The sequence below is a fragment of the Dermochelys coriacea genome, chromosome 1 (assembly GCF_009764565.3).
Source record: "Dermochelys coriacea isolate rDerCor1 chromosome 1, rDerCor1.pri.v4, whole genome shotgun sequence".
NCBI lineage: Eukaryota > Metazoa > Chordata > Testudines > Dermochelyidae > Dermochelys > Dermochelys coriacea.
In genome coordinates this window covers 58,161,781-58,189,351 of record NC_050068.2, presented here as the reverse complement: position 1 = coordinate 58,189,351, position 27,571 = coordinate 58,161,781, and the positions used below count along the sequence as shown (strand labels likewise).

At 38.9% G+C, this 27,571-nt stretch overlaps 1 protein-coding gene across 2 annotated transcripts; it reads left to right on the top strand.

The window, feature by feature from the left end:
* Nucleotides 1-1,505: 1,505 nt before the first annotated feature.
* ITM2B (integral membrane protein 2B) lies at nt 1,506-26,502 on the top strand. Of its 2 annotated transcripts, none has more exons than XM_038410744.2 (6): nt 1,506-2,193; nt 15,423-15,551; nt 17,458-17,664; nt 20,111-20,221; nt 23,735-23,885; nt 25,026-26,502. In XM_038410744.2, the coding sequence occupies exons 1-6, from the start codon at nt 2,095-2,097 to the stop codon at nt 25,112-25,114; spliced, it is 786 nt and encodes a 261-aa protein (XP_038266672.1). In that variant the 5' UTR covers nt 1,506-2,094; the 3' UTR covers nt 25,115-26,502. The 2 variants fall into 2 exon arrangements, with proteins under 2 accessions (XP_038266672.1, XP_043360471.1); XM_043504536.1 differs by lacking the exon at nt 1,506-2,193 and adding an exon at nt 9,137-9,178.
* Nucleotides 26,503-27,571: the final 1,069 nt, after the last annotated feature.

The window sequence follows — 27,571 nt, the reverse complement described above, 5'->3', positions numbered from 1 at the left end:
CTCGATTCCAAAATCGAAAATTTTGCTTATCTTAAGGGTAAAGAAATTAACTCTGATCAGAGGCTGCTCAACAAAGTGCTCCTGTCCCACACATACCCCATCCCACACAGACTCCAGAATGCCCTTCTCCCCTCCACCACAGAACCATAGCAACTCTCAACCAGCCCCCCCCCACATCCCAGATATACATCGTGCTCACCTCAGCCCCACCAGCCACAGCCCCAGTATCACCCACTCACTTGCAACATCCTGGCTCCTAATCTATTCCACTGCCCCCCCCAACATCTCTTATTTCCCCACAACTCACTCCATGACTCCTCAACACTCTCCAATCATCCCCAACTCCTCATCCCACAGCTTCCAACACTCCCCACTCACCCTATAGCCCACCAGCGACTCATCCCCAGCCTCTCAACTGCTGCTCCCAGGACCTTCCTCCTGGCTATTCACTAGTGCCCCCTGGCTCAGCCCTCCACTCCCATCCTGGACTAGTGCAGCTCCTCCTGATTCCAGCCACCAAGTGACTCCATTTGCTCCAATCACCCGCCCCACACTCACACTGCACAAGCCAAATTTGAGTGATGAGTTGCATTGCAACCTGATACATGTGTTTACAGTTTTCCCATGATCCTGCATGCCATGTTGCAACACCATTCACTCAACTTTGGCCCAGCTGCCCTGATGGAGGGGTGACCAGGCCAAACTTGAGTTATGCTGCAACTCCTCCACACACGGTCACAAGACAACTGAAATTTGGCCAAATGGACAGGCAGCAGGGCCAAATTTGAATGAGTGGTGTCGGGTCCCCATTTGCCACCTGAAGTGCTAGAGCACTGCTCCATCTGGTTGGTCCCCCAGAAACTCATGGGCCCTAGTGTGACTGTACCACTTGCACCTCTGTAGCTATACCACCGCACCTCCATGAGTTCACACCCCTCAGAGCTATTGTTGCAGGCTTTCTGCAGATCCATTTCCACATGATTTACAGTTTACACTCACATTTTTGAAGTTTTCTTCCCAACCATGACACCAAGAGGCTTACCTTTACTCTTAATTCTTGAGAGCTGAGATTCTAGAAACTACATAGTAGTTTTATATTGCTATCAGTACAACACAGGGACCTGTACCGGGTATTTCTGAGCTCTGATCCCCTGGGCGTTTACTTCTTAGGCGTTGCTGGAGAGGGTGGTAAGTCAGTGCATATACTGACTCATCTGTAAAAAGAAAAGCTTTTGTGAGCTACAGCTCACTTCATCGGATGCACTCATCTGTATTACAGCACCTAAACTGACTCATTATTTATCTGTTATCACAGCTGTGCCCAGAGATTTTGACCAACCCAGGCACTACACATAGTAACTGATGCATCCGATGAAGTGAGCTGTAGCTCACGAAAGCTTATGCTCTAATAAATTTGTTAGTCTCTAAGGTGCCACAAGTACTCCTTTTCTTTTTGCAAATACAGACTAACACGGCTGCTACTCTGAAACCTGACATAGTAACTGAGTAACCGGACAGTCTCTGCCCTAGAGTCTAAAGGCTGGATCCTGCAAACACGTCTGCATCGTACCCCCCCGTCCCCCGGCGTAAACGGGGCTTTGTGCAGACTCGAGCCCCCCCGCAGATCCATGGCCTAAAAGACAAGATTTAACAAGTGGAGGGGGAGAGAGACAGCAATAATGGGGCTGCCCCAAGCGGCCGCGCGGGGTGTCCGCGGTTAGCCCGGCGGTAGCAGGAACCCCAACCAGCGCTCCTGGAGCGGGGTTTGCTCTATGTGACCCTGCAAACCCGGAGCACGGTCCAGGGCAGGGCCGGCAGATCTGCGGGCGGGGGGAGGCGCCCCGCTGCGCGAGCCCGCTCTCTGCAGCCCGAGCCTGGGCCCGGCAGCAAAGGACACGGCGGCCCCGGCGCAGGCCGCCCGCCTCGCCGCCCCGCCCCCACGGGAGGCTCCGGCCCCGCCCCGCCGCGCTCAGACGGGACTGCCGAGGGAGCTGGTCCCAGCCTGAGGCGCCGCCGCCCCGAGCCCCTTTAACCCGCCGCCCAGGCTCGCTCCCCTCCCCGCTCTTGGTCCTTCCAGCAGCTGGAGCCGCCGCCATGGTGAAAGTGTCGTTTAACTCCGCCTTGGCGCAGAAGGAGGCCGCCCGGAAGGACGAGGAGAACAGCCAGGTGCTCATCCTGGGCCCGGACGCCAAGGTGAGCCCGCGGGCCTGCTCCAGCTGCGCGGGTGGGGAGGCGAGTGATCAGTAATCGCTTGGGTCAGCCCCAGAAGGGGGCAAGTGGCTTTGGGCGGGGAGGGGTTAGCTAAAGCCCCCCGCCCCCCCGGGAGCTGGAAGCGAGGGGCTTGGGTATTGAACGGGAGCTTGGCAGCCTGGGCTCCTTGCAAACAAATCCGCCTCTGGTTTATTGATGGGAGACGAGAGGCCTCCCGGGGAAAGACACACAAGGCGCCTGTTAACAGTGCACGGCCCAAGGCAGGGCGGCCGAGCCAGGGGAGCAGCAGGCGCTGCAAAGCTGGGGCTAGCAATCCCCTTGCCAGCTCAGGCTCCTAAAATGGCTGACGTGAGAACAAGCGTTACCGCTCTGTTTCCCTGTACTTCGGGTTTTTTGTAGCCCGACAGCGCTTGGACTACGGCCAGCTGGGCTTTTTTTTTTTTTTTTTTTTTTTTTTTTTTAATGCTGCGTTCTTCTCCTTTTGTGGTGGCCAGTCCGGATCCGTCGTTGAAGTTCGCTAGGGGGTGGGAGAGCCAAGGGCTGCTGGTTTCTCGTTGTTTAGGAACGGCGTTAGTCAGCCCTAGGAAAAGACACATTAGATTGAGTCCAAAAAGAAAAGGGAGGACTTGGGGCACCTTAGAGACTAACAAATTTATTAGAGCAGAAGCTTTCGTGAGCCACAGCTCACTTCATCGGATGCATTCGAAAGCCTCTGCTCTAATAAATTTGTTAGTCTCTAAGGTGCCGCCAGTCCTCCTTTTCTTTTTGCGAATACAGACTAACAGGGCTGCTCCTCTGAAACCTAGATTGAGTCCGTCTCTCTGCAAATGCAGCAGCCGCTAGCTCACGGGTGGAGAACGAATCTGATGTTAAACTACATTTGATCGTAGCCAAATGTCTTTTCTGCAATAGGGCAAAAGTGACAAGGTTAGAGTGTCCTCTGTCAAAAGAAAAGGAGGGCTTGTGGCACCTTAGAGACTAACACATTTATTAGAGCATAAGCTTTCGTGAGCTACAGCTGTAGCTCACGAAAGCTTATGCTCTAATAAATGTGTTAGTCTCTAAGGTGCCACAAGTCCTCCTTTTCTTTTTGCGAATACAGACTAACAGGGCTGCTACTCTGAAAAGTGTCCTCTGTGTGTTTGATCAGTTACAAAACATTAACAGCTTGGGTGGAAAAAACACAAAGTTACCAGGAGTAATAAACGCACTTAGTGTCCAGCAAGACACAGGATGAGACAATAATCCGACTGATGTCAGTCAAATGAACTGTGTTGGAGGACATCGATACATGTGGAAAATTGCTTTAGGTATTTACTCCCTTTTTTATGACGGTGGAACTGTTATTGGAAATCTGATCACATTTCTGCTGTATCTTAATTTCAGAGTGAGAGTTTGTGTCTGTCTGGGCTGAAACTTTACACATTTTTACAAAAACTAAAAACAAAACTGATAGATTTCAGAGTAGACACCGTGTTAGTCTGTATTCACAAAAAGAAAAGGCGTACTTGTGGCACCTTAGAGACTAACGTTTATTTGAGCATAAGCTTTCATGAGCTACAGCTCACTTCATCGGATGCATTCAGTGGAAAACTGATAGAGATATTTAAAATTGCATATTGCACTTAATCATAAATAAATTTCAGTTTTCATATGCTTTTTTAATCTTTTATGCATCACACATCCAAATTGTGTAGTTGGGTCTGTTGGACATATATACTGTTTGTCAAATTTCTAAACCTATAGCTGTATAAGGGCCAGTCTTTCTCAGGTAAAGCTTCAGAGGTGAAACCCTACCCTATTGAAGTCAATGGGAGTTTTCATGTTGACCAAGAGTTCATTCCTGTAGAGTTTAGTAGTTTCAACTGAATAAGGTACAGGATTAGAAATTAATTTTACTCTGTTTATTACTGTTTTGCTTGTCTGGAAACAGAAAGGGCGAACATTTACTAAACAGATTAAAAGGTTGTCTAGTTTCACTGTAGCTACTTATAAGTTTCTCTGGATCCTCTGCTTCTTACCAGATGTACTGGCCAAAACCTGCCTGACCAGAGCTTAAAAAACAGCTTTAAAATAAAATGCTTGGAAAGGATGCTGTGTACAGGCAATAATTCCAGCCGCAAATGAGCATTCTTCAGGGATGGTGGGGCTTTTGAATCTGTCCTGGACACACTTCTGTTAGTTATCAGAACTGGTCCCCCATTCTCAATGGCATGCCTCAAGGAATTCTCCTGAAATGGCCTTTTCAAGCATGTTTGTTTGAAAGCAGAAGTAAAAGAAATTCTAAGTAAAGTATATTTATCAGAGGTTTTGGGAGAGAAAGTTGCCCAACACCTACCTGTGGACTTGTCAATACTGAGATAAATGCTGTTTTGTAGCTGAACTCTCACAGTATCTAAGAACCACCACAAATTTTACCACCTTCCGCTTACACTTCAACCTTGTCGTCTTTACTATAAACACAGCAACATACACATCAAAATATTACCAACCCAAACCATACCAAAACAAAAAACTACACTGCACACACAATTCTCTCTGGGGAGAGGATGAGAGAGAGAATAAACCACACATGACAGCTGTTAGTAACATTGTTTAATGCAGTGCTGAAAGGCGCTTACTTACTAAGGAGATGAGGGTGTTATGAGAACATGTATATTAAGCCAGTATTTCATAACATATTGAGCTTATATTGCAGGATAACAATAGGTCTAGAACCCAAGTACAGACCTAAAATATATGCTGCTGTACATTTTCACTTTAAAAAAAAAAAAAAAGGTCCTGGGAAACGTTCTGGTCTCAGGTTTTTTTTTGTTTTGTTTTGTTTTTTAAAGGGGGAAGGGAAAGTGGAAGAAGATTGGCAGAGATAAGCATGTGTAATTGCTTGATGAGCATTTACCCCCAGATTCCAAGGAGAGATGATAGCAAACCAGATGGTCTTCATGTACAAAGGTAGATCCTCTGGTCTGACTAAAAGGGACAGAAGCTGAAGCCAGGGGAAGTGGTAGTACACAAAGGTGGCATAAAACTCCCTTTTGCATTGCCTTGCTCTGCTGCATGCCATCTTCATCACATTGTACTGGAGCAGCTCTCTACCTCAGCTGTATTTTATTGCAAGATCACCCTGGCGGTAATCCTCCCTGGGCTGATAAGACAGGGTTTGCAGCCAAAGTATGCTGACGATGTGGCACAGAACAGCCAAGGCACACTTGAGGATCTGGCCAATAACCTCTGAAGAAGGGAATGATGAGCAATATAGTTGCAGGGGGTGGCAGAAGGGAGACATAGAGAGCATAAATGTCTATTTAAAACTTTTTATTGAACTTCTCTTACAGAAGAGATCCCATAGTGTTTTACAGTGTTTGAACCGGTTACATCAATAAATAAAGAAATTCTGTAATGATTAAAAGTACTAATCTTGGTGTGTGCATAGTTATCTATCAAGATATTATTTTGCAATTGCAAAAATGACTCCCTACTTACAGTTGCTGGAGGCATTGCATTCGGAACCTCTGATTTAAGGACCAAACTCTTCCTTTTGCGCTGAAATTTCTCATGCTATAGTCTTAGCCAAAAGTCAGCATATTTTTATTGCAGGTTCCTGCACTACGCTTAATTCTCCCCTTGCCCATGTACAGTACAATAGTATCTTTCATTACATGATTTTACCACAACCAAAGTGTAGAAAAAATGTTTAAATGTAATACAGTGGACCTTTGGAAAGCCAGAGTTCTATGGGGATGCCTGAAACCATCCTATATTTGACAGAGCTTGCTCAGTAGAATAAGTCCCCACTAAAGGGCTCTGGATCCTCAGCAAGCTTCAAAGTCTGTTGATCAATTCCTTCAATACCAGACATCAACCTGGCTTCTTCAAGGCTGTAGGTGTTCATCAAATATGGCTTTATGTGGTGAAGTTATGAAGTCACACCTTGGTGGGTCATAGCCGGTCTTCGGTTAGCTTGGATTTGGATAATCATGTCTTTTACCTTAGAGCACTGTACTTCTAAGATTACAGATAAAGGTGCGTTGGCATTGTATACTATGTCATGGTGCTTGTTTTGGTGTCCGAAAACTGAATTTACTCATTTTAAATATATAGGGCAGTTTATGTAGCTACTTTTTATTCTGCAGAGATTTCCCTCTTTTCCCTGGTAGCATAATTTTTGGTGACGGCCTGGCAACTCTATTCCTGTCGGCAAAAGTTTTCTTTGTGGGGACTCTTTTGAGCTCTCTCCAAAGGGAGGGAGAAGCCTTTGATAGGAGATTCTGCCACCTTTCCCCTGACAATGTAGATGGCTAAACTGGACAGTTGTGCTTGCCTCAGGAGTATGATAGATTTGCCTGCTGTGTATTTTAGGGTGCCATTACTAAAGAAGCATAAGAAAGTGAATTGTAGCAGGCTGACTTCCCTCTTCCTCTCCCACTGTTTTGGTGGGGGCGTTACTGAACTTGTCCCAAATCTTAAAAGAAAATAACTAACCTTCCAGTCCAAAGGATGTGCAAATGTCTCTTGCTTCCTTATTTGCCCATAGAGGATTGTACGTCCTCGAATGTGTGCAGGAGGGAGAGGCAAGGATGTTGACTTTTATATTAACAAAGCTTTTCTGCACGAGGAATCTTAGATTTATTTTAAATTTGAGATTCTTGGGTAAGGGAGTAAAGGGAAATGAGTGGCTAAGTTGCCACCCTTTGAAGTAAATTTTTGCATGGTCATCTGTACTACTGATTAAATAATATATCTCCTTTAAAAACATCATCATGATGGTCTTTTGGACAGTTGCCTCTAAAGCTTCTTTGAGGACAATTGAGTGAATGATACACACACAAAATAATTACAAATTAAAAGAAAAACAAAACTTGTTTCACTGGAACTCTACCAAAAACAATTGCTGTTAATGTTGTAGCTTGGAAACTTGGGATTCATTTCTTGAACTTTCTGACCTTGAGCTGGAAACATTGGTTGCAAATCTTTCTTCAAGCAGTAGAAATGAACATATGGGAGCAGAGGAGTTCTTGGAAATGGTCCATATCTCACTTCCTTTTGTATTTTTCTCATTTTTAAATCTCTTCCTGACTGGAATGGTAAATATGAAACTTTGCTATGGTGAAATACTGTTTCCCTCATTTTCAATACGTTGATATTTCATATTTTAAACAAGATATTTGTAACCTTTGGCAGTTATTTATTTTGTGGCTGGTGAGACAATGTTGATGTCCATTAATGCCATTTCAGGTTAAATCAGTTCATACCTGGAAGGGAAGATACATGGGCAGATAGAGAATTGTTTTACGTAAACTATTTCTAAATATCTTCTCTGTTGTCAGATTAACAAACTGATACTTGGGTACGTTTTTTTTCAAATGTATTTGGAGAACTTTTTTTTTTTGTGCATAAAATTGTCATATAAATAGTGTTCCCTTAAGTAGATAGGCCCTTACACTATACAGTGCTTAGAAAAATAACATTCATTGTACAATAATGTGCCCTTACAGGCGATGACATTAAAATAATTTTGAAATGCATGTTTCTACAAATATGCACATATGTTCTATCACAGCGGTTCCAACCTGTAGTCTGCAGACTGTCTTAAGATTACCACAGGGGTCTACACCTCCATTTGAAATTTTTTAGGGATCTGAAAATTAAAAAAGGTTGAAAACCACTGATCTATATCATCCCTAAGTACACTTTTTGATGTGTATATATATTTTTTCTTAATAAGCTCTAAAGAACTTTGCTTCAATGTAAGCATTATAGGACAATATAATGTATTCTGTAAATAGTAGAGCTGTTCAGAATCTGCAGTTGCTGTTCTGTGCGAAATTCTGACACTGGAAACTTTTGTTTTTGTTTTGAATCACAGTGAAAAGCTGACATTCCTGGAATTTTTGTTTTGCAGGAAAACTTCAGTTTGAAACTATCAAATTTTATCATATTTTGATAACGTCAAAGCATAAATATACATATCGGCTATAATTTATGTTAAAAATAGAATAGAAATAAATTACTAGTTTAATATCATAAGTTGAAACAAATAAAAATGAAGATGAAACACTTTTACTGTGTCAGTATGAAACATTTTTAATGTACTGAAATTAGAGAGTCAAAATTATTTACTTTGATTTTCCTGTTGAAAAAGTTCTTCAAAATTGACATGTTACTGTGAAACGCTTTGATTTCAAAGAAACTTCATTTTCCAGTGGAAAACTGCTCTGTCAAAAAATTTTTAACTAAATCTTAAAAACCGGTAAATATTTCACTATTTTCACAATTTTTTTTTCTTTCCAGTAGTACATCATTTGTTTGCTATATTCCGGCGGTGCTTAGCATTTGGCTTTTCTGAGGAATGCTGTTGATATTTATTTTGGATCCAATAATGTTTTTGATTACTCTTTGGAAATTTAATAAAGTAGCATTAATGGTCCATATCTCACTTCCTTTTGTGTTTCTCTTGCAAGCTCTGTATATAATTTGATGTATAGTAGACAAGCACTACAGACACTTAAATGTGTACAAAACCACTTTCTCTCCATATTTCTCAGCAGTTGCTAAGATTAATTTTTACATAAATATGTATTACAATACTTGCAAGAACATTATGAAGTATTGTAATTAAAAACTAAACTACATTTGACAGAATAAATGCTGAAGTAATTCAGTGATGCGTTATCTTTTTTATATACTTTTTTCCCCTTGATGACTGCAAAGTTGTATACATTGCATTGGATTATCCAGTCACAGATGCAAATTAATAATACAACATTAATTACCTGACCACTTACGTAGTGCTTTTTATCGTTAATGTGAATTAATGTGCTTTCATTTATACTCTCAAAGCACTTTTTACAAAACTGCATATCATTCCCAATTTTACAGCTAGGGAAACCAAAACAGAAGAGAGAAATACCAAGGGCTTGATCCTGCACCATTGAAGTCAATGAAAGTTTTGCAACAGATACAGTGGGTGTAGCATCTGGCCCATGATCACACAGTGTGTCAGTGACAGACTCTGAAATAAGGTCTAGATCTCCTCAATCTCAGTGGACCATGCCACATCCAGTAGCAAGCTTCCTCTGTCTAGCAGCCATACAAAATTTGCATGAAAAATTACCGGCCAAGGAACAATAATTTACTTGCCCACCCTTAACATGACAGTTACTCCTAGGGGAATTCTGCACCTACAAATTCTGCAACAAAAAATTTAAAAATTCTGTGCACAATATTTTAAAATGCTGTATATTTTATTTGTCAAAATAACACTATATAATCACACCAGTTTCAATTCTATTTGGTCATTTTATTTGAAAATACCTGTCAGCAAGTATGTCTGTATGCCACAGTGCCCTCTGGTGGGCAAAAGGTGGAACTGCAGCAACATTTCGGCAGAAGCTTTTTTTTTTTTGCACAAAAAAATTAAAAATATGCACAGCTAATTAATTAATTATGCATGCAGTAGCACAGAATTCCCCCAGGAGCAGACTGAAATACTATACTGATATTTTGTTTGCCGCTCAAAACAGAAGTTGCTCACTCCAAGTGGTTGGATAAGCCAAATTTTGCAAAGCTGCTGTGTGTGATACTGTTTGGTTAATTCACATGTTCAACATTTGTAGCTGTAGAAAATCCTCTTGTTGTTTAGCAAAAGTATTAAAATAGCCACTACAATGAGCTCTTAAGGGGCTTGATTCTGCAGGGTTCTAAGCACTCTGGCCCTGATCTGGCAGAGCACTTGAGCATATGCTCAGCTCTGAACATATGAGCAGTCCTATTGCAATGAAGCCCTTTAGAAACTATCATAATAATTTGTTAGAAGTGGAAGTTGATTAAATCTAAGCCCTTCAACCCAACTGTGTCTGATTTATATGCAGCTCAAAGGCAATATGTGGCACTTTTGAAGCAGAAACATTTATAAAATGTATTTTGAATCTTATTTTTTGTCTCCACGATAGCTACTTTTAAATATGGGATAGTATCTTTTGGGTAGTTGCTTGCTGATCACAAAACTTGATGAATTCTTCATGGCACATCATGTTTGCTTTAGACAGGCTAACACTCAGTTGAGTGTTCCTGTACAAATGGATGAAAATATATTTCTGTGGTGCATCCCCTAATTTATTTAGAGAAATAAAGGCCTAATTGTAATAATTTTTGGAATGTGAGCTGGCTGGGTGTGTGCCTTAAGCATGAAAGAAATTGAAGTGTTTACTATTTTAAGCCAGTATGTTCTACTCTTGTAGAAAAATCCACAGGAGGGGAAGATTTACTTGTAAATCCCTAAGAGATTATCCAGTCTAGGGATATCTTTGTCTGAGTGCTCCTCCTAGGAGTTGTACTCTTTAGAATTTTGAAAAGTTACCCTAAATGTTAAGTTGGTGCTGTCGAATCTTTATACTCTATATTGGAACACAATGCAGAAACAGTAGAAGCTGAACTGAAAAGAGCAAGAGAGTATTTGGTACATTTCATCAAAGGAGTAACTGCAGATGTTTGTGGGGCTACAGGTTATTACATTATTTTTCTTTTAACCTGTTCCCCAAAATAATTACTTACAAGTTACACTGTCTATTATCAGTTCTAAATATATTTTATAAGGGCTTCTCTGTCTTTTTCTGGAATTAAAGAGTGTTATGCACAATGGGCAATTTTGGTATCATTTGAACAACTCAAGAGAGCACTTTATAATTCCAGAAGGACACAGGCAGAGCGTAGCTTGACACCATCCACTGACCACAACAGGCAAAAGAATCTTTGTTCAAATGAAACAACTATAACCTTGGTATAATTTATTCAGTGAGGCCAGGTCAAGCAAACTTCAGAGAACCTGGCCAGTAACCTTGGATCTCAAATGCATAATGAAAGAAACATTGTTATCTGTGTATAAAAGACAGGTTTCAGAGTAGCAGCCGTGTTAGTCTGTATTCGCAAAAAGAAAAGGAGTACTTGTGGCACCTTAGAGACTAACAAATTTATTAGAGCATAAGCTTTCGTGAGCTACACAATGCATCCGATGAAGTGAGCTGTAGCTCACGAAAGCTTATGCTCTAATAAATTTGTTAGTCTCTAAGGTGCCACAAGTACTCCTTTTCTTTTTGTGTATAAAAGAGCTGTTCCACAGTGTTCAGATTGTGGAATTCTGGATCTTTTAACTTAAACGCTGTAAGATTAGTATACAAATTAAAAGGAAATAGCATGAGCATACCTCTGTTTGACCCCTCTCCAAGGGAAGTGGGTTAGTCAAATCTCCACTGAGTCCCTTTCTGATCTTAGAATGATGAGTTCTTACAAAGGGCAAATCCCAGGCTCATGTCAATCTCCACTTCAAGCATTTTGCACCAAAGAAGATTATCCATATGGAGTTATCATAGCATCAGGGACCCAACTGGGAGTCAGAAGGGAAAGCCACACTGGGACAGAGATGAGATGTAACAGTGGAACGGCTAGGATTGATTGCTGCTGCCCCTAAAAAACAGGTAGGAAGAAAGGAGGGAGGCATATCCTTGGAGGCCTATATGCACCGAGAGATTATATGATGAATTTTGCCGGTGGAGACTCCCCAGTAGAAAGTCTCCCAAGAAGGGAGAGTTGAGGTGACCTACTGCAACCTCTGCCTCTTGAGTGGCCCTGTGCAGGGCAACTACAGTCCCCAAAATGGGTAATACTGACTTGGAATGATGTGTAGTCAGGACAGCTGGAGTATGCACTAATTTGGCACAATCTTCATTAGTTCTTTTCAAATCAGGAACCCTAGCAGAGGGTAGGCATCAGCAACACCATTTCGCATTCAAGGTCTATTGATTCTGAGGTGCAGGGATCTATTCTGGAATAGGGAGGTGCAATTTGCTCTTGGGTCATTCTAGTTTAGAATAAACAGTATTGTGTTCCAGGAACTTGGTCATAGGCTAGCAACCAGTTAGTATTAATATAATCTAGCATTGTGGGATTAATGAAATTATACATAACCAAAACTATAAATATTAAGTGCTTCCATTTAAGACCTAACTGATGTACCTAATTATCCACTTCAGAAAGGGAAATTAGATCAATATCTATTAATTTAACAGAGAATCTTTTTCAGTGTTGCCTGATACTTGTGGTTTAGCTCTACTGAGATGTGATAATCTCATGTGCTATCCTAAAGAAGCAAACTGTACTTGAAACTGTGCACTAAAATTGGCAACAGATTGTGAGCAAATTAGTGCTACAAGTCAATTCATACATGTGAAATATCTTAGTATAGCATTGCTAGGCATGTATTCACAAATAAAAACAATACATTGAAGAATTATGGGAATGTATTGAATGTTTAGTTTACATCTATTATTCATACATCAAAGCAAAAATATTTAGGTTAGGAATATTAATAACACCTGTTTTAACTTTAACACCATCTTGGAAGCAGCAGTTTGAAAGTGATTTCAATCTATTTGGAGGTTCTTTTGGTATATGAGAAATTAGTTTGTGGTCTAAGCCCAATTCTTGGGGGATAGGTGTACATAATGTAAAATCCTCCTCCACAGTTTTTTCATTGTTATATCAATTGAATTGAATAGCTATTTTTGAATATTCTTTGTTTGCTATAGACAAGTGACTGTTCTCTCTCAATGCTGTTTGGATTTCCCCCCTACTCTCTTTAAAACAAACTTAAAACTATCAGTTTGTTTTGAGATAATTTAAAAATCAGGTTATGCTAAACTTTTTATGTAATATCCCTCTCTCTTGAGTATTGAATCCTCATTTTCTGTCTATTTTCCTTATTAATCTACAGCAAATTCCATGGCAGCATTTTTTTTAAAAAGTTGTATGTAGATGTCCTTCATAGTTTAAAAAGTCTTGGGATGTGAAATTACCTGCTAGTACAGGGACAATGTAAAAATCCTTGCTGTACCTGGCTTAGAGTTATAATTAAACACACTTGACTGAAGAATCCACAGTGAATCAGAAACTGACCTGAAACTTAATTTAATTACCATGGGTGTGATATTAAACTTCATCCTCAGCCTTTCACTTGAAGGAACAATGTCAGTTTAAAAATCATGTAGGTAATGAAAAAATCCTTAGATAATTATCAATTAAAACTGAAAAGATTTTTAAAATTTGCTCCCTACATTTCACTGTTTATGCTGTAGTGAGTCAGTTTCATTTTTAATACAGTTTTCTAGCCATTTATACTTTCAGGGTCTTCTGCATTAGCAAAGAGGTTACGCTGCTTATCTTGCAAACACTGTCGGGGAATATTTATAGTTAAAAACTTTGCTTCAGTTAGAATTTGTTTATGCTTTCCATAGAAACATTTGTATTGGTCTGGAAGGTTTGATAAAAGCTTATGTTTACAACGCCTGCATTTCAGGTCAAGAGAATGCATCTTCCAGAAGCTCATAGTGTTCTGTATTTGGAACAGAAATCAATGATATATCTAGCTGTAATAAATGGAAAACCTGCCAAAAGAAAGATGCACTTATTTTGCTTTTTGCAGCACTCTGCAAGTTAATATAAAAAACTTTTTTTAACGAAGCATAAGCTGTAATTATTTTTGAAAAGTTTTGATCCTGTTAATTCTTCCAGTCTGCTGTTGTCAGCTGTCACCTTGCAGAAAAGTGAGTATGGAAGCTTGCCATATATTGTGGGTGACTGATTTGTACACCACTATTAAAGCAATGTAGAGAATAGGTTACAATTAGAACTTTGATTTTTAAAAATTCAACATTTTATTTAGTTAAGTGCTATAACAGCTTGTTGTAATAATTGCATGGGGTCTTCCCAAAACAAACCCAAAAGCCATGAAAAGTATCTGCTGAAAGGTAAGAGTATATCCATCGTTCTAAAGCAAAACTTTTTCTTCCTCTTAGTGAAAGCGGTGTCTAGGGTTTTTCCACTTTTATTTTTCACCACTATTTTCTGTCTTCCTGATTGTCATGATTTCTTGTTGTCACCAGTAGGAATGGTATAATGAATTACTTTCCGCTGATTCAAACTCTGACATTTATCTGTCAGTGTTCTAGATTGGAAGGGTTTAGACTCTAGGAGTATACCTACACTGCAAAAAACCACAACCCCGGCCCCCCCCACCCCCCCCAGCAGAGAGTCTCAGGTCACATTATCGCACTACAAATACCCACGTAGATGTTCCTGTTCAGTTAAAACCTGGGGAGGTGGATGTTTCAGAGCCCAAGCTCCAGACTGAGTGGGAACATCTACACAGCTATTTGTAGAGCCATAGTGCGAGCCCAAGCCTGTAGACCTGGGTTCTGAGACTTGCTGCCACAGGTGTTTTTTGGCAGTGTAGATGTACCCTAAGAAACCAAGGGCAAAACCCTGCCTTCGTTTACCTGAATGATGCAGACGTATAGGGAAGTGAAGGGTGTTGATCATGTGATATAGACATAGGCGTCCTCCTGCAAGCACCAGCTCAGGATGGCTTGAGGAGGAAATGCATGATACGGTACTCCTTACTACTGCTCCAAAGAGGAGCATTGTGTATCCCTCACATGTAGCACGATATGTACAGCGTGGGGCCTAACAATGCTCTGTTGTGCCCATAGTATGCCAACTAGGGCAGTAGCCAGTTCCCTATCTATTGTTCAAAAGAGTTCTAATATGCAATCCGACTCTTACTGCTTTGCCAGAGGAGAGGAGGGAGACTCCTTATTCCCTCTTCTTCACCTATCACAGTCGTATATCACGGGGACAGATATTGCCCTAAGCTTATTCTTCAAACCTCTTAAATTGTACCATACTGAAGTGTGTCCTAATGCTGCTTCTGAATCCAGGTCCCTTACGTGCTATTGTTTCACAAAAATTGGCCTAAAAATGGATACTTTTCTGGACACAACCTGTGAAAAGCTCAGCTATGAGAGAAATGATGCTTCAGATGACTTCACCATTCCTGAACCTTTCCCATGACTTCTCAGCTTGTATGCTTTTGACATTAGTAACCAGTTGATGGGTCAGCCCAGGAATATGGCAGTAAGAGGTTGCAGCATTTATGGCTGGTTTTTATCTCCTCATAATCTCACCATAAGTGGTATTGATGTGAACCTTAACATGGAATAAGTTTTAAAGTATTTTTTCCAAATATGAAACAAAATTACCCAATATTTTCTAGAATATTGAAATGCTGGAAATGTTTGCACTAAATAGACAGGTACATCCGCAATCTTTTGTGGATTTTGGAATGTTATGTTGACAATTTCCCTTTGATATGTTTCTAGGACCCTGAAACTGTGGTGCCCGTTGGACAGAGGAGAGCTTGGTGTTGGTGTATGTGCTTTGGAGTAGCTTTTATGCTTGCTGGTGTGATACTTGGTGGTGCCTATCTGTACAAATATTTTGCATTCCAGGTAAGCCTAATACATTTTGTGTAGTAAAGGACTTCCATTTTTCTCCCTGTATGCCCTGTGTTTAGTAGAGATGAGCAAGAGAGTGCTACTGGTTCTCTCTATTCACATTTATGCTTCTGAAAAAGCTCTACATTCAGCTCTTAAACCTATAGAAGTTATTTTCAGTGCTTCTCCTTTGATAGGTCAGTTGGAAATTCATGAAGAGTGGTGCCTTTGGCAGTTTCACTCTGGGATAAATTACTCTCTTCTTCATATAACCAGATTCAGAGGGAATGTGTAAGGTGGTGTCAGACTCCGTGGGCCAGATTCTCTCTCCCACAGGAAAAACTCGGAGAGAGACTTCTGGGGCAGGAAATTTCCACAGAATTCTCCCCTATTGTTCAGTTGGGGAGAACAGTTTGCCCTCACCCCCCTGTAGAGTAGGCCATTGAGCAAGCCCCTAAACCTGGGATCTGCAGGAAGCCAGAGCTATCTACAGAGGCCCTGCAACTCTGCATTGGCTCTGACTTCCTGGCAGTGCAGTTCCATTGGAGCTCTGCTAAAAGGGACTTCCTGTGACTTCATAGGGATTCTGTGAAAATTATGATGATACAGACCCTAAATGTCAGGGGCTGGTGGGGTAGCTAACGTGTCAGTCTAGCTAGTATCCAATTTCTCCCAACTCCTGAAACAGACTCCAGCCATGTGGAACGTACTATATTGGGCCAAGGATGGGAAACAGTGCCATGGCGGCAGCTGATGTACCTCCTCTCTGTTTGTGGGAGGGGAAAGACCTGTGTAGAGGGTTCCCAGAAAAATCCCATTCCCTGATAGCCTGATTTCCAGACACATGATGCTTTAGACCTGTTTACATCCATTTGCTAATGTCTACAGGAGTCTAAACTAATCAAACAGCACAGAGAAGCTGGAGGAGTCTAATTAAACTTGCATCATCTTATACCTTTCTGGTTTGTTCTTGCTGTTCTGTTCTGGATCCTCACTTTCTCTGTGAATTGTACCAACTTACACATTATCAGACTAAGTGGATGAAATTCAGAGTGGTGTAAGCTATATTTTGGTTACCAGGTTACCAAGTCTAAGAGCTTGTCTGCACTACAGTGTTAGCCTGAGTTATCTACACCCAAGTTAACTCCTCTGGAATGAGCCTAGCTCATACTGTAAGTAAAATATGTAGTTGACAGGCTACAGCTTGTGAGTGAAGACAGTTGTAGTTTAAAACATCAGAAATGAATTCACTTTATAAACAAACTTAAAAAGTCTTAAATCTAAGAAAATTTCAAGATTATAACGGGCTTCCTGAACATGTTTTGGATTGTCAGAATAAATGAATTCAACAGGATTTAGGCTAGACCATAAAACATAATCAAATATATTTAAGGACCTGATAACTGAATACTACAATTTGTAAGTACAAGTTTAGGCATGAAAACTTTTAAGTACCTTATACTGCTCACAATCATGCAATTAGAGGTATGCATGTCTTATTTGCACCTGCAGTAATTTGTTAGTGCAAATGGAAGACCCGGTTAGAAACCAGGTATGAAATCCTGGCATCCTTGACGTCAATGGCAAAATTCTGATTGACTTCAGAGGGGCCAGGAGTTCACTCTAGGCCCTTAATCTCTTACTCAAACTATGTAGAAGACATGTGCTGTCTAAAATTGATCCAGTGTAGGCTTATGAATTAAATAAATTGGATGAAAAACATGTAATTTAGCTTGATGATGGGTAGTGTGTGCTCAGGAGAAGTTTGAGAATGGAAGAGCTGTGTGGGTGGAGAGTAGAGCTTAAGGTGCTGTGACATCGCTATCTGAGGAAGCTTGCATAGTAGTTGGTCACATTTTAAATTTTTTTATAAACTTGCTGAAATGTTGTTTGTTCTGGGATTATTTTATTTATTTTTTAGCAAGGTGGTGTGTATTTCTGTGGAATAAAGTATATTGAAGATGACTTAACTCTGACTGAGCCTGATGCACATGCTCCAGCTGCTCGCTACCAGACAATTGAGCAAAACATTCAGATCCTTGAGGAGGAGGATGTTGAATTCATCAGCGTGCCTGTCCCAGAATTTGCTGACAGTGATCCAGCGGACATTGTTCATGATTTCCACCGGGTAAGGAACGTCTGCTGAGAATCCTTGAAAGCATTTAAAAACAAAATTTCAGAATGCTTATTTTTTATCAAATTTATCTGTGTGGTTTCTAATTATTTCAGTTATTTTTCTGGTGCGAAAGTGTGAGCTCTGCAGTATTTGGTGTTCAGAAACTGGAAGAGTATACCTTTTGATGATGATTTTGCTGTTCTCCTGGTGTGTAAGCCACCATTTATAAAGTGTTCTTGTTCATGAAAAGAGAGAGGAAAAAACCCAAACCCATCCATTTCCTTGTCATAATACAAGAACGTGAAGAAAATTTTAGTCTTATTGCTGAAGATACATGAAGCCAGATTGTGATCAGCAACATTAGCGATGAATGTGGGGTGGAAGAAGCCTTCATTCCCTTGGACACCCATGTGCAGGGGCTGGTCATATTCACAGTCATTGTATTCACCTGGTGTTGTATTCATCCAGTAGTGCTTCAAAGGAAGCTAACCATTCCAAAGGGGACAGTGGAAAGCCAAGGATATGGCTGACTGGCTGTGGAGGGCAGTACATTCTGTATTCACTTTAAGGTGCATGGCAGCAGCCAGACCCCCACCCTGGGCATTTGGGAGCTCTGAGGAGGCAGTCTGCCTCCACTGCAGGCCACTCGCTGCTTTTAAAGGCATGACTGAGCACTACTGAAGTATCTTTTGTAAATAAGTATCTTTGTTACACATCTTAATAGTACAATTTTTGCAAGACATCTCTGTAATGCTACTGTTTTCTCTCAGTGATCATAGTTAAAGTTGAAAAAACCCATTTTCGTTCTCTCCGCTTTCTGAAAATTATCCCATTATGCATAAATAGTCCATGCCTGGTTTCACTGAAATGTGACTCTTGCTGCTGCAAGCTTGAGGAAAAACTGTTGAGCTATTTTTGTGTTATGCAAGGCTGAAAAAAAAGAACACTTTCCTACTGTGTAAAATCATTGCCACGCTCTTTTTTTTGTATGAACTCAAACATGTTTAAACATGAAGTTAATAGTTAGGCAAAATGAGCACTAACATTCATAAGCAAGTTTGGGAAAAACATTGTTTAAATAATATGATTAGAAAAAATTATTTTTAAATATATTCAGTAAACATTTAAGATTTACTGCAGAGCTTCTTTCACATCACACTTCACACTTTCTCTACCTAGCATGACAGAAATAAAGGCTGGCACCTCATATACCAAAGTGAGGTCTGACCTTCAAAGCCCATTTCAATTCTGTGTAATATTAATGTTGCATAGTTAAATAAAATAAAAATAGGAAAGACAAAGGTATTTCCCACAACAATGATAACTTGGTCATAATGCAGATCCTACACAGATGTGATACCATGGTGAGAGGAGCCTTTGAAATATTATAGGTGATAAATGCATACTACAAAATATATTTAAGGCCTGATCCAATGTCCACTGAAGACAATGGAAAGATTTCTATTGATTTCATTAGGCGTTGGATCAGGCTCTAAGAAATGTGAAGCTGTATGAGGAAAAAATAGCAATAGAAAATAAAATGCAATGTGACCGTAAGAACCTCACATTTTGTACTTCATTATTTTTAAGCCTTAATGCTTTGTTAACTTGAGGTCCAGTGCTGCAAACTCTTGTATAAGCAAAGTACTTACTCCTTTGGCAGTTAGGCTAGTCATAGTAGTAATCATTATGATCAATAGTGTTTGCAGGATTGGGGCCCTTAGTTTTTCGTATTTAATATGTTACTCTCAAAAAATGTTGGATGTTGCAAGACTGAACACTTGAACATAATATATTTCCCTTCCTTAGCAAAAACAGTTAAGTTAATGGTGCCTCAAGACCTTTCAGTCTAGTTCAAGGGTCTATTAGAGTTGTAGTTTAATAAACAATTGCAAATATTACCCTTTGGATAATCCAGAGATCATAAATTACTGGTTTAAAATGTATATTCTGCAAGTTTGATACTTTTGTATTTTTGAGGTTTCCCAAATATATCAGTAAACTAGCATTTCAACTGCACAGTATTTTGGAAGAATAAAATATTTTTATGTATAGCATCTGATATTTTCTATTGTGTTCTCATCCAGTCATGTTTCATTGTGAACTGTGAAAGGGAGATTTGTACTTTCAGATTTCTCCCTGAAATTTTAAAATACAAGCAACAAGACTAAATACTGCACTTAACCTCTGACAGCTCAGATGCGCTGAAAAGTCTGAACTACCTAGTACCTATTAACTTGCAGAAATCTCTGTTCTAGCTAACCTGATATTAGGATTGCCTTTTATCTCTGTATCCCACCACCAAACTCAATAAATTAGAACACACCTTCTAACTAACAGTACTGCAACTTGCAGGAAGAACAAGTATATGACAATAATTGAGCACAATATTTACACAGTTTTGCTAACCCTAGAATTATTAAAATGATTTTGATTAGAATATGCATTTCTTCACCAGAGACTCACAGCCTACCTTGACCTTAGCTTGGATAAGTGCTATGTGATTCCTCTGAACACTTCAGTTGTTATGCCACCAAAAAATTTCTTGGAGTTGCTGATCAACATAAAGGTATGGTTGAATTGCAGGTGGCTTTGTTATATATAATAAAGAGAAACATGTTCATATTATTTTCACAAGTCCGGGAGTTCATGCGTGCAAAGTGCTTTCGAAAAGTTAACTCCTCACTAAAGAACTTAAAACTGAACTCTTCAGAAGATTTAACAGAATTATTGATTTAGGAATAGACAAAGATGTCATTCTTTGGTGACATTACATGTTTGTGTGATTAAAGGTAACTGCAGAGATGTAGTGTATTTAGACTTTTATGAGGCGTTTTGACTTAATACTGCATGACAGTCTGATTAAATAATTAGCACTATACAGTATTGATAAAGCACATGTTAAATGGATTAAGAATAGGCTGACAGACGGATCTCAAAAAGTAGTTGTCAATGGAGAATCTTTGAATGGGGGTGTTTCAAGGGGGGTTTCTGCAAAGATCAGTACTAGGTCTGATGCTAGTGAACATTTTCATCAATGATCTGGAAACAAATATAAATTCATCGCTAATAAAATCTGCAGATGAGAAAGATTGGCAGACTGGTAAATAATGATGAGGGAAAGGCAGTCACATAAAGCGATCTGGCCCACTTGGTAAGCTGGGCCCATTCAAACAAAAAGAGTTTTAATACAGCTAAATGCATTTATACATTTAGAACAAGGAATGCAATCTAGAACTACAGAATGGGGGACTGCATCCTGGAAAGCAACTCAATATAAGATCCTAGTGTGAAGATGTGGGGAAAAAGGTATAATGCAATCCTTGGATGTATAAACAGAGGAGTAGGAGTAGAGAGGTGATTTTATTTCTAGGCATGGCATTGGTGAGGCTCGTACTGGGATACTCTATAGAGTTCTAGTCTTCACATTTTAAAAATGTTGAAAAATTGGAGAGAATGCAAAAGAGAGCTTCCCCCCACACCCCAAAAAAAATTATTCAAGGGCTGGAGAAAAGTGCCTTTCACTGAAAGAAGTAAGGAACGAAAGAAGACTGAGAGGCATCTTGATTACAGTTAGACTTGGAAGGATTAGATTTTTATCAGTAAACGTCGAGTTCAGCACACACACACAAACTAACAAAACTGTTTCCATCAATGATGATCAAAATTTTCAGATAGGCATAGTAAGAAAACGACTACTTGAAAACCTATTAGAATCTGATTTAAGGATATTTACTTTGTATATTTTTACATGTGATGTTGACAATTTGTATTTTAACAGTTACAAAGCTTTAAATATTTGAATCAACACCTATTGTCATTAAATAATTACTGTTGGACACTCCCATAATTTCCCACAACTGTGAAAATTTAAATAGATAAAAATAAAAAAAACTTAAAAAAAAACCTTAGATATTGTCTGTCAAAATTATAAATAAACAGAATTTTGCTTAGCCTAATTAAAATATATAAGTAAATACTTGGTACTACAGGGCTCTTTAACTTAGTGGAGAAAACCTAATGAGAACCAATGGCTGAAAGTTAAAGCCAGACAAATTCAAAATAAGACCTCATTTTTTAACAATGAGGGTGATTAAGTATTGGAACAAAATACCAAGGGAGATGATGGATTCTTCATCTTTTGATCTCTTCAAGTGAAGACTAGATGCCTTTCTGAAAGATCTACTTTCGCCAACCACAAATTGGTGGGATCAGTACAGGGATAAAACTGCGTGAAACTTAATGGCTTGTGATATACCGGAGGTCCAACTAGATGATCTAATGGTCCCTTTTGGCTTTAAACTCTATGTATCTATGTATATGGACAAATATGCTGCAAGAATAATTTATAGCTATGATTTTCCCCATCTGTAGTATGCAATTAAAGCACTTAAGTGGAAGTGTATAATTTCCTTTAACTACAGAAGAGAGCAATCTGTTTTTCTTGCGTTCTATATTCTTTTAGATTGCAGTTTGCAATCTGGTGTGCTTCTAATAAGCAATGACTTTACAGTAACAATCTTTATCTTCTTTCTGTGGAAAACAAAATTGTTTTTTCACCTGACTTGGAAGGTCTTTAACTTATAAATTATTTGTTTACATAACAAGGCTTTTCATTGTTTAATGAATTACAAGGTCATCTGAAAAAAATAATTTACTTATGTTTGCCTCTTTAGATGTGGTCAAGAATATGTCTACATTTCAGAGTAAATATTATATAATCACTACCTTGGTGCTAAAAAGAACAGCTCTTAATCAGTTTGTTTAAACATGCTGCTTGGACTGAAAAAACGTTGTTGTCCTTAATCTCTGGTTTGTAATTGAAACTTGTACGTGGCTCATTGAAAAGAAAATCTTTAGCCAGCTACACTACATTTTGTGCTAATGTAATTTTCTGGATGAAGTGCAGCAGTTACTTTGGATTCTAAGGTGCTTTTTAAAAGTAGCTTAAGTGTTTGAACTCACAAAATGAAAAATAGATGAAAAACTCCCTCTTCATTAGTGTCAGAAATAGGAATTATACTAAATGGAATCTCTCTTTCTATACAGTCGCATTTTAGAAAGACTGATTTATTTGTGGATAACAACATTTTAATAAAGCCAACTTTTAATAAAGTTGCCAATTTTTGTTTCTGTGAATATCCTACTCTGACAGAAGGACACAATAGGGCCTGATTGTACGCTCTTTTAAATCAATGGCAAAACTCATGTGGACTCCAGGTGGACGAGCAATGGGGCCCTAGATCTGTTTTCTGAACTAGCTTTCTGAACTGTTGTCGGCAGAGTTTTTGCTGGTGGTCTCTGGAGAGCTCAATATTCACATTATTTGGGCTTTCCTTATTTTCTGGTAATGGCTTTAAGATCAGCTACCATATAGGAAAAAATACTTTCTGATATATTTTCATTTAAGCAATTGGTATAGTTGGCGCAGGGATGTTATGTGATTGTCCTGAGGACCATCTCTCCTCCCATTCACAGTCCATTAAGTTGTGGCCTGTGCTATGAAAATGTTTGGGATTCCCCTATTTTAAACTTAACAGAATGTAGAAGGATAGTAGTAAACTACTGATCCCAGAGACCTGCATCAATCAGCAAGATAGTACTAACCTCTTGCACATTTCTGAGTCTTTACTTGGACAAAGCTCCTGTTGGAACCAATTGACTCCCTAGTAAATGATAGCGTTTGGTAAGTAAGGACTGCAAGATTTGGCCAAGAGTAACTAACCTTAATCGGAGAAAATTTGCTTCTCTTGTGCCAAAAAAACTGATATAGATTTAATTATTGGAATGGTAGAACACTGTGTGTCAATGTCTCCTGCTGTGAAATGTTGTGACATTTTATATGATTACTTATTATCTCTTAAATATCTGCACTAAAGTGCAGTCACATTCTTGATGTTTAAAAGAAAATTCTATATGTACTACATATTTTGAAAGTCTGCAAAGCGGCAAATGCTGATTTGTATAGAACTGCTGCTGTTGGAGATTATATAAAATTTATTTGAATGATCTTGTGTGTACTTAGTAGAAGAATGAATGATTGCACTTCTAATAATGAGCTGTTGCCTTTTTGTTAATGTAGGCTGGAACATACTTGCCTCAGTCCTATCTGATTCATGAACAGATGGTTGTTACTGATCGCATTGAAAATGTGGATCAGTTGGGGTCCTTTATTTATCGCCTATGCCGTGGCAAGGAAACCTATAAACTACAGCGCAAAGAAATCATGAAAGGTAAAGTCTCTTGAGAATGTTATCTTGTGTTGATGGAAACGTTAATGTTTCTAGTCAATAAATAGCCGGATATGTTGAAGACAATACTTCTCAGATTAAAATTTAGAGTGGTCTTGCTGTCATTGGCTCCTTGAAGCTCCTGAGTGTTTGCACAGAGACTAGCATGATGGGGTCTTGATCCTGAATGAAGACTTGGGAGCATGAATGCAATATAAAATGACCTTTTTCCCCATTTTTATTTTTACTTTAAATACTCATTGAATCTCTTTCCCCCCCCACCCCCGACAAGGATTTTTAAGAAAATGAAAATTTTCTCAGAGTTTGTTTAGTTGAAAAACCATTTTGTGTTGAAAGTATTTTGGCAGAAGATTTTTCAGTCAGCTGCAATATAAATAATACAAAGCTAATAATAGTGGCCTTTACCATCAGTAACTATAACTGTCAGAATGGTTAACCACGTACACACTCTATGGTTCAATTTTTCATATATAGAAAAGATGGTCTTATTGCCAAAGGACAAAATTGAAAGTTTCTTAATTTGTCCTAGATGTTTTGTGCAAACTTGGCCATTTAATTTAACTGCTCTGTGCCTCCTAATCTGCATCTATAAAATAGGAATAATACTTGTCTAGCTCACAGGGATCTTGTAAAACTTGTATTATTTGTCTGTGGAAAGATCTTTGACAATCTCAGATTCAAGAGCCTAGAGAAGCGAAGTATTATAGTTGTTGTTTAGCATTTGTTTAATGCCGAAGGAGAAGTTTACAAGCATACACAGAACTAAGTTAATTGAGTAACTTAGTCAGATTGCTGACTGTGTTTGGGAAGGTGGCAGTTGGGGAAAAATAAACTATTTTGTAAAAATGATTGCAAACAATCTTTTTAAAAACAAAAACACTTTAATTGATCCCGTGATAAAAAAATATGGGACGCAAGTAAATAATAGATCACTAAAATGTTGATAAATTTGGCATTCCTCTATTTGCTTCCGATTTGGAAGTGAATTGAGAGGATCCTCTGGTATCGTCTGATTACAGTAAATGGACTAATACTTTAATTCTTCTTAATATGCATCGCTCTCTCTCATTTGTCATCCCTCCCTCCCTCCCTCCCTCCCCCATTTCCCCAAACTCTCAACAGGAATTCGAAAGCGTGAAGCCAAAAATTGCCGAAAGATTCGACACTTTGAGAATAGCTTTGCTATAGAAACGCTCATTTGTGAACAGTAATGAAGAATATTACTGTAACAGAAACTGAAAGATTACAGTATGATCCCACTTCGTATTGTGTGCAGTGATTATTTTTTAAAATCTTCTTTTACGCAAGTAGTGGACAGGGCTTTATTGCTGAACATCTTAAACACTTTTCATCTCATGATAAATTTTAAATATGTTTTAGGGTTTTTTCTTCAAGTGTGGTGCCCTTTTTATATTTGAATAGCAATTGTATAAAGTCTTAGTTACTAGTGCATTTCATGTGATGAATCTTGAATACTATGAGAAAGATAAAGTCTCTGAAATATCTGCCAGTTTTAATTAAGTAAAATTGAAAAGAATTATTAATCTGGAGAAAAATATGTACAGATGGACTGAAAGAACTACTTCTAACTGTAATACTCTGTTATGTAGTTTGTTACAGCATATAGATAAACGTATATTTCAGTTTCCCCTCACTAAAATGTGCAATTCGTTTTTTTAAATATTGTCATATTTACCTTTTCAGATTGTTTTCCAACTAGATGTTTTAATATGGCAAGGGTCTGCTGTAACTATCTTTTAGAAAATGTAAGGAAATTAAGCAGTAACTTGTTACTAACTTTTATATAATCCATGTATGTGCAATGGAAAATAAATCTTACAAACCTGTTTGTCTAAAAGTCTTGTTGGGTTCTCTTTTGCTATAATTAATTTAGGGAACAATTAATGCTTATTCCTGTTAGGTTGGGTTTGCTTTCATATGTTCTAGAATCACAGGAATCCATGTTGGTTCCAAAATGGAGTTTTATGCCCATCTGAGCTATACATTTATTTTCCCGCTCTTTTTATTTCTCCTGGAGTTGTAAATAACTTCCAGTCAAAACTGGTTTTATCTAAGGAGCTTCCCTACGAGGCTTGCCGACTTTTCTAAGGGATTTCCTAGGCCAGTGTATATAAAGCTGCCCTGAATGTGGCCTCAGGGCTGTCCATCTGAATGGCAGCCAGGGACAGTCATGGATCAGGAGTCTTATCTACAGGCATCTATTCATCTTAAGGATAGAAGGGCTGGGGATTTTCCTCTAACAGCTTCCTCACCTGCAAGAAAAGAAGAAGGAGAAGATATCATACCTTTGTCATCATCCGTTGCTGTTCTCTGAACGCATCATCTGCTTTATCCCATGGTCTCAAGAAACATCTAAGGACTCCTCGGAGATCCTCTCCAAAGGCTTATCATTAGCCAGAGGATTGAGGTCCCAAGCACCCGCCTTCGCTTCGATCTGGGAAGAAGGTTTTTATACATCTGTTTATAGGGTTAAGTTGGGATAATCACTGTATTGTGTCAGTTTGCTGTTTGTTCCCCTTCTTATTTGTCCCACTCTTTGTTATAAACCCTTCAATACACTTTATTTGATTTTATCTTTTTTGCTTGACTCCTCATTATTTAGGATGGGAGGGTCCTCTTTGCAGGAGAAAGGGGCCCTACCAGATGAGGGAGGTGTGTGCGTGTGCACGCGCACAACCCCCCCCCTTTGCCTTTCAGTCCTTTTGTTCCACATGCATTACGCCATATATTCTCCAGAAAGTTGTCAGAATTAGATGATTTGTCCCACCAATAGCTTTCTTAGATGACTGGTGAAATTAAATCAAAATACAGTACATTATTGTATTATGGAAGATCAACAAGAAGCACACTATTTATTTTGGCTGTTCATTTAAAACGAGTATTGTGCTACCCATTTAAATTGTGTGTTTTATACTGCACATACCATAAGAGAAGACCTAAGGTTGGCTTACTCATCATAGTTAGTTAATTTTTAATAAACTCTTGTTATATCACCATAATTTACATCATTGTATATTTGTAAATCTGCATATTGCATTCAATAGCTGTATAATACAAAGCATTCATATAATTATGGAGATAAGATTGTGTCAGCCACTGCAAATATGCAAGTGTATTAGCAAAGTTGTTGGCCAACAGTGTTAAACTTCTTTATATAATGATCAGTTTTTAAAAAGCACATTAAGCCCTTGATATTTTTGCAGCTTTGATAAAATACAAAGATTCCCTGTGAAAGAAACTCTGACTTTTCCCTCATATAAAAACATCTTAGTATAAGATTACCTAAGATGTTAACATTTTCTAAAACTGTTTTCTAAAAACAATGGTTTTTTACTTGTTTCATTTCTGTGACAAATACACTTGAATTCCAAAAACTAAGAACAAAACTTCTAACTTTAGGAGCCCAAAGTTAGACACCTAAGCCCATGTCCTCAACTGGTGTAAATTGGCTTAGCTCCATTAAAGTCATTGGAGATAGACTGATGTATGCCAGCTGAGGACATGGTCCATAAATTCATAAATAGTCACCTAAAGTAAGTGGCCTGATTTTTTTTCTTTTTTAATTTTCTCTTCCCTTTTCCATGAATGTTGCACTCTCAACTCCCAGAGAAACTGATAAAAACTGTAGGTTCTCATAATCCTTAAAA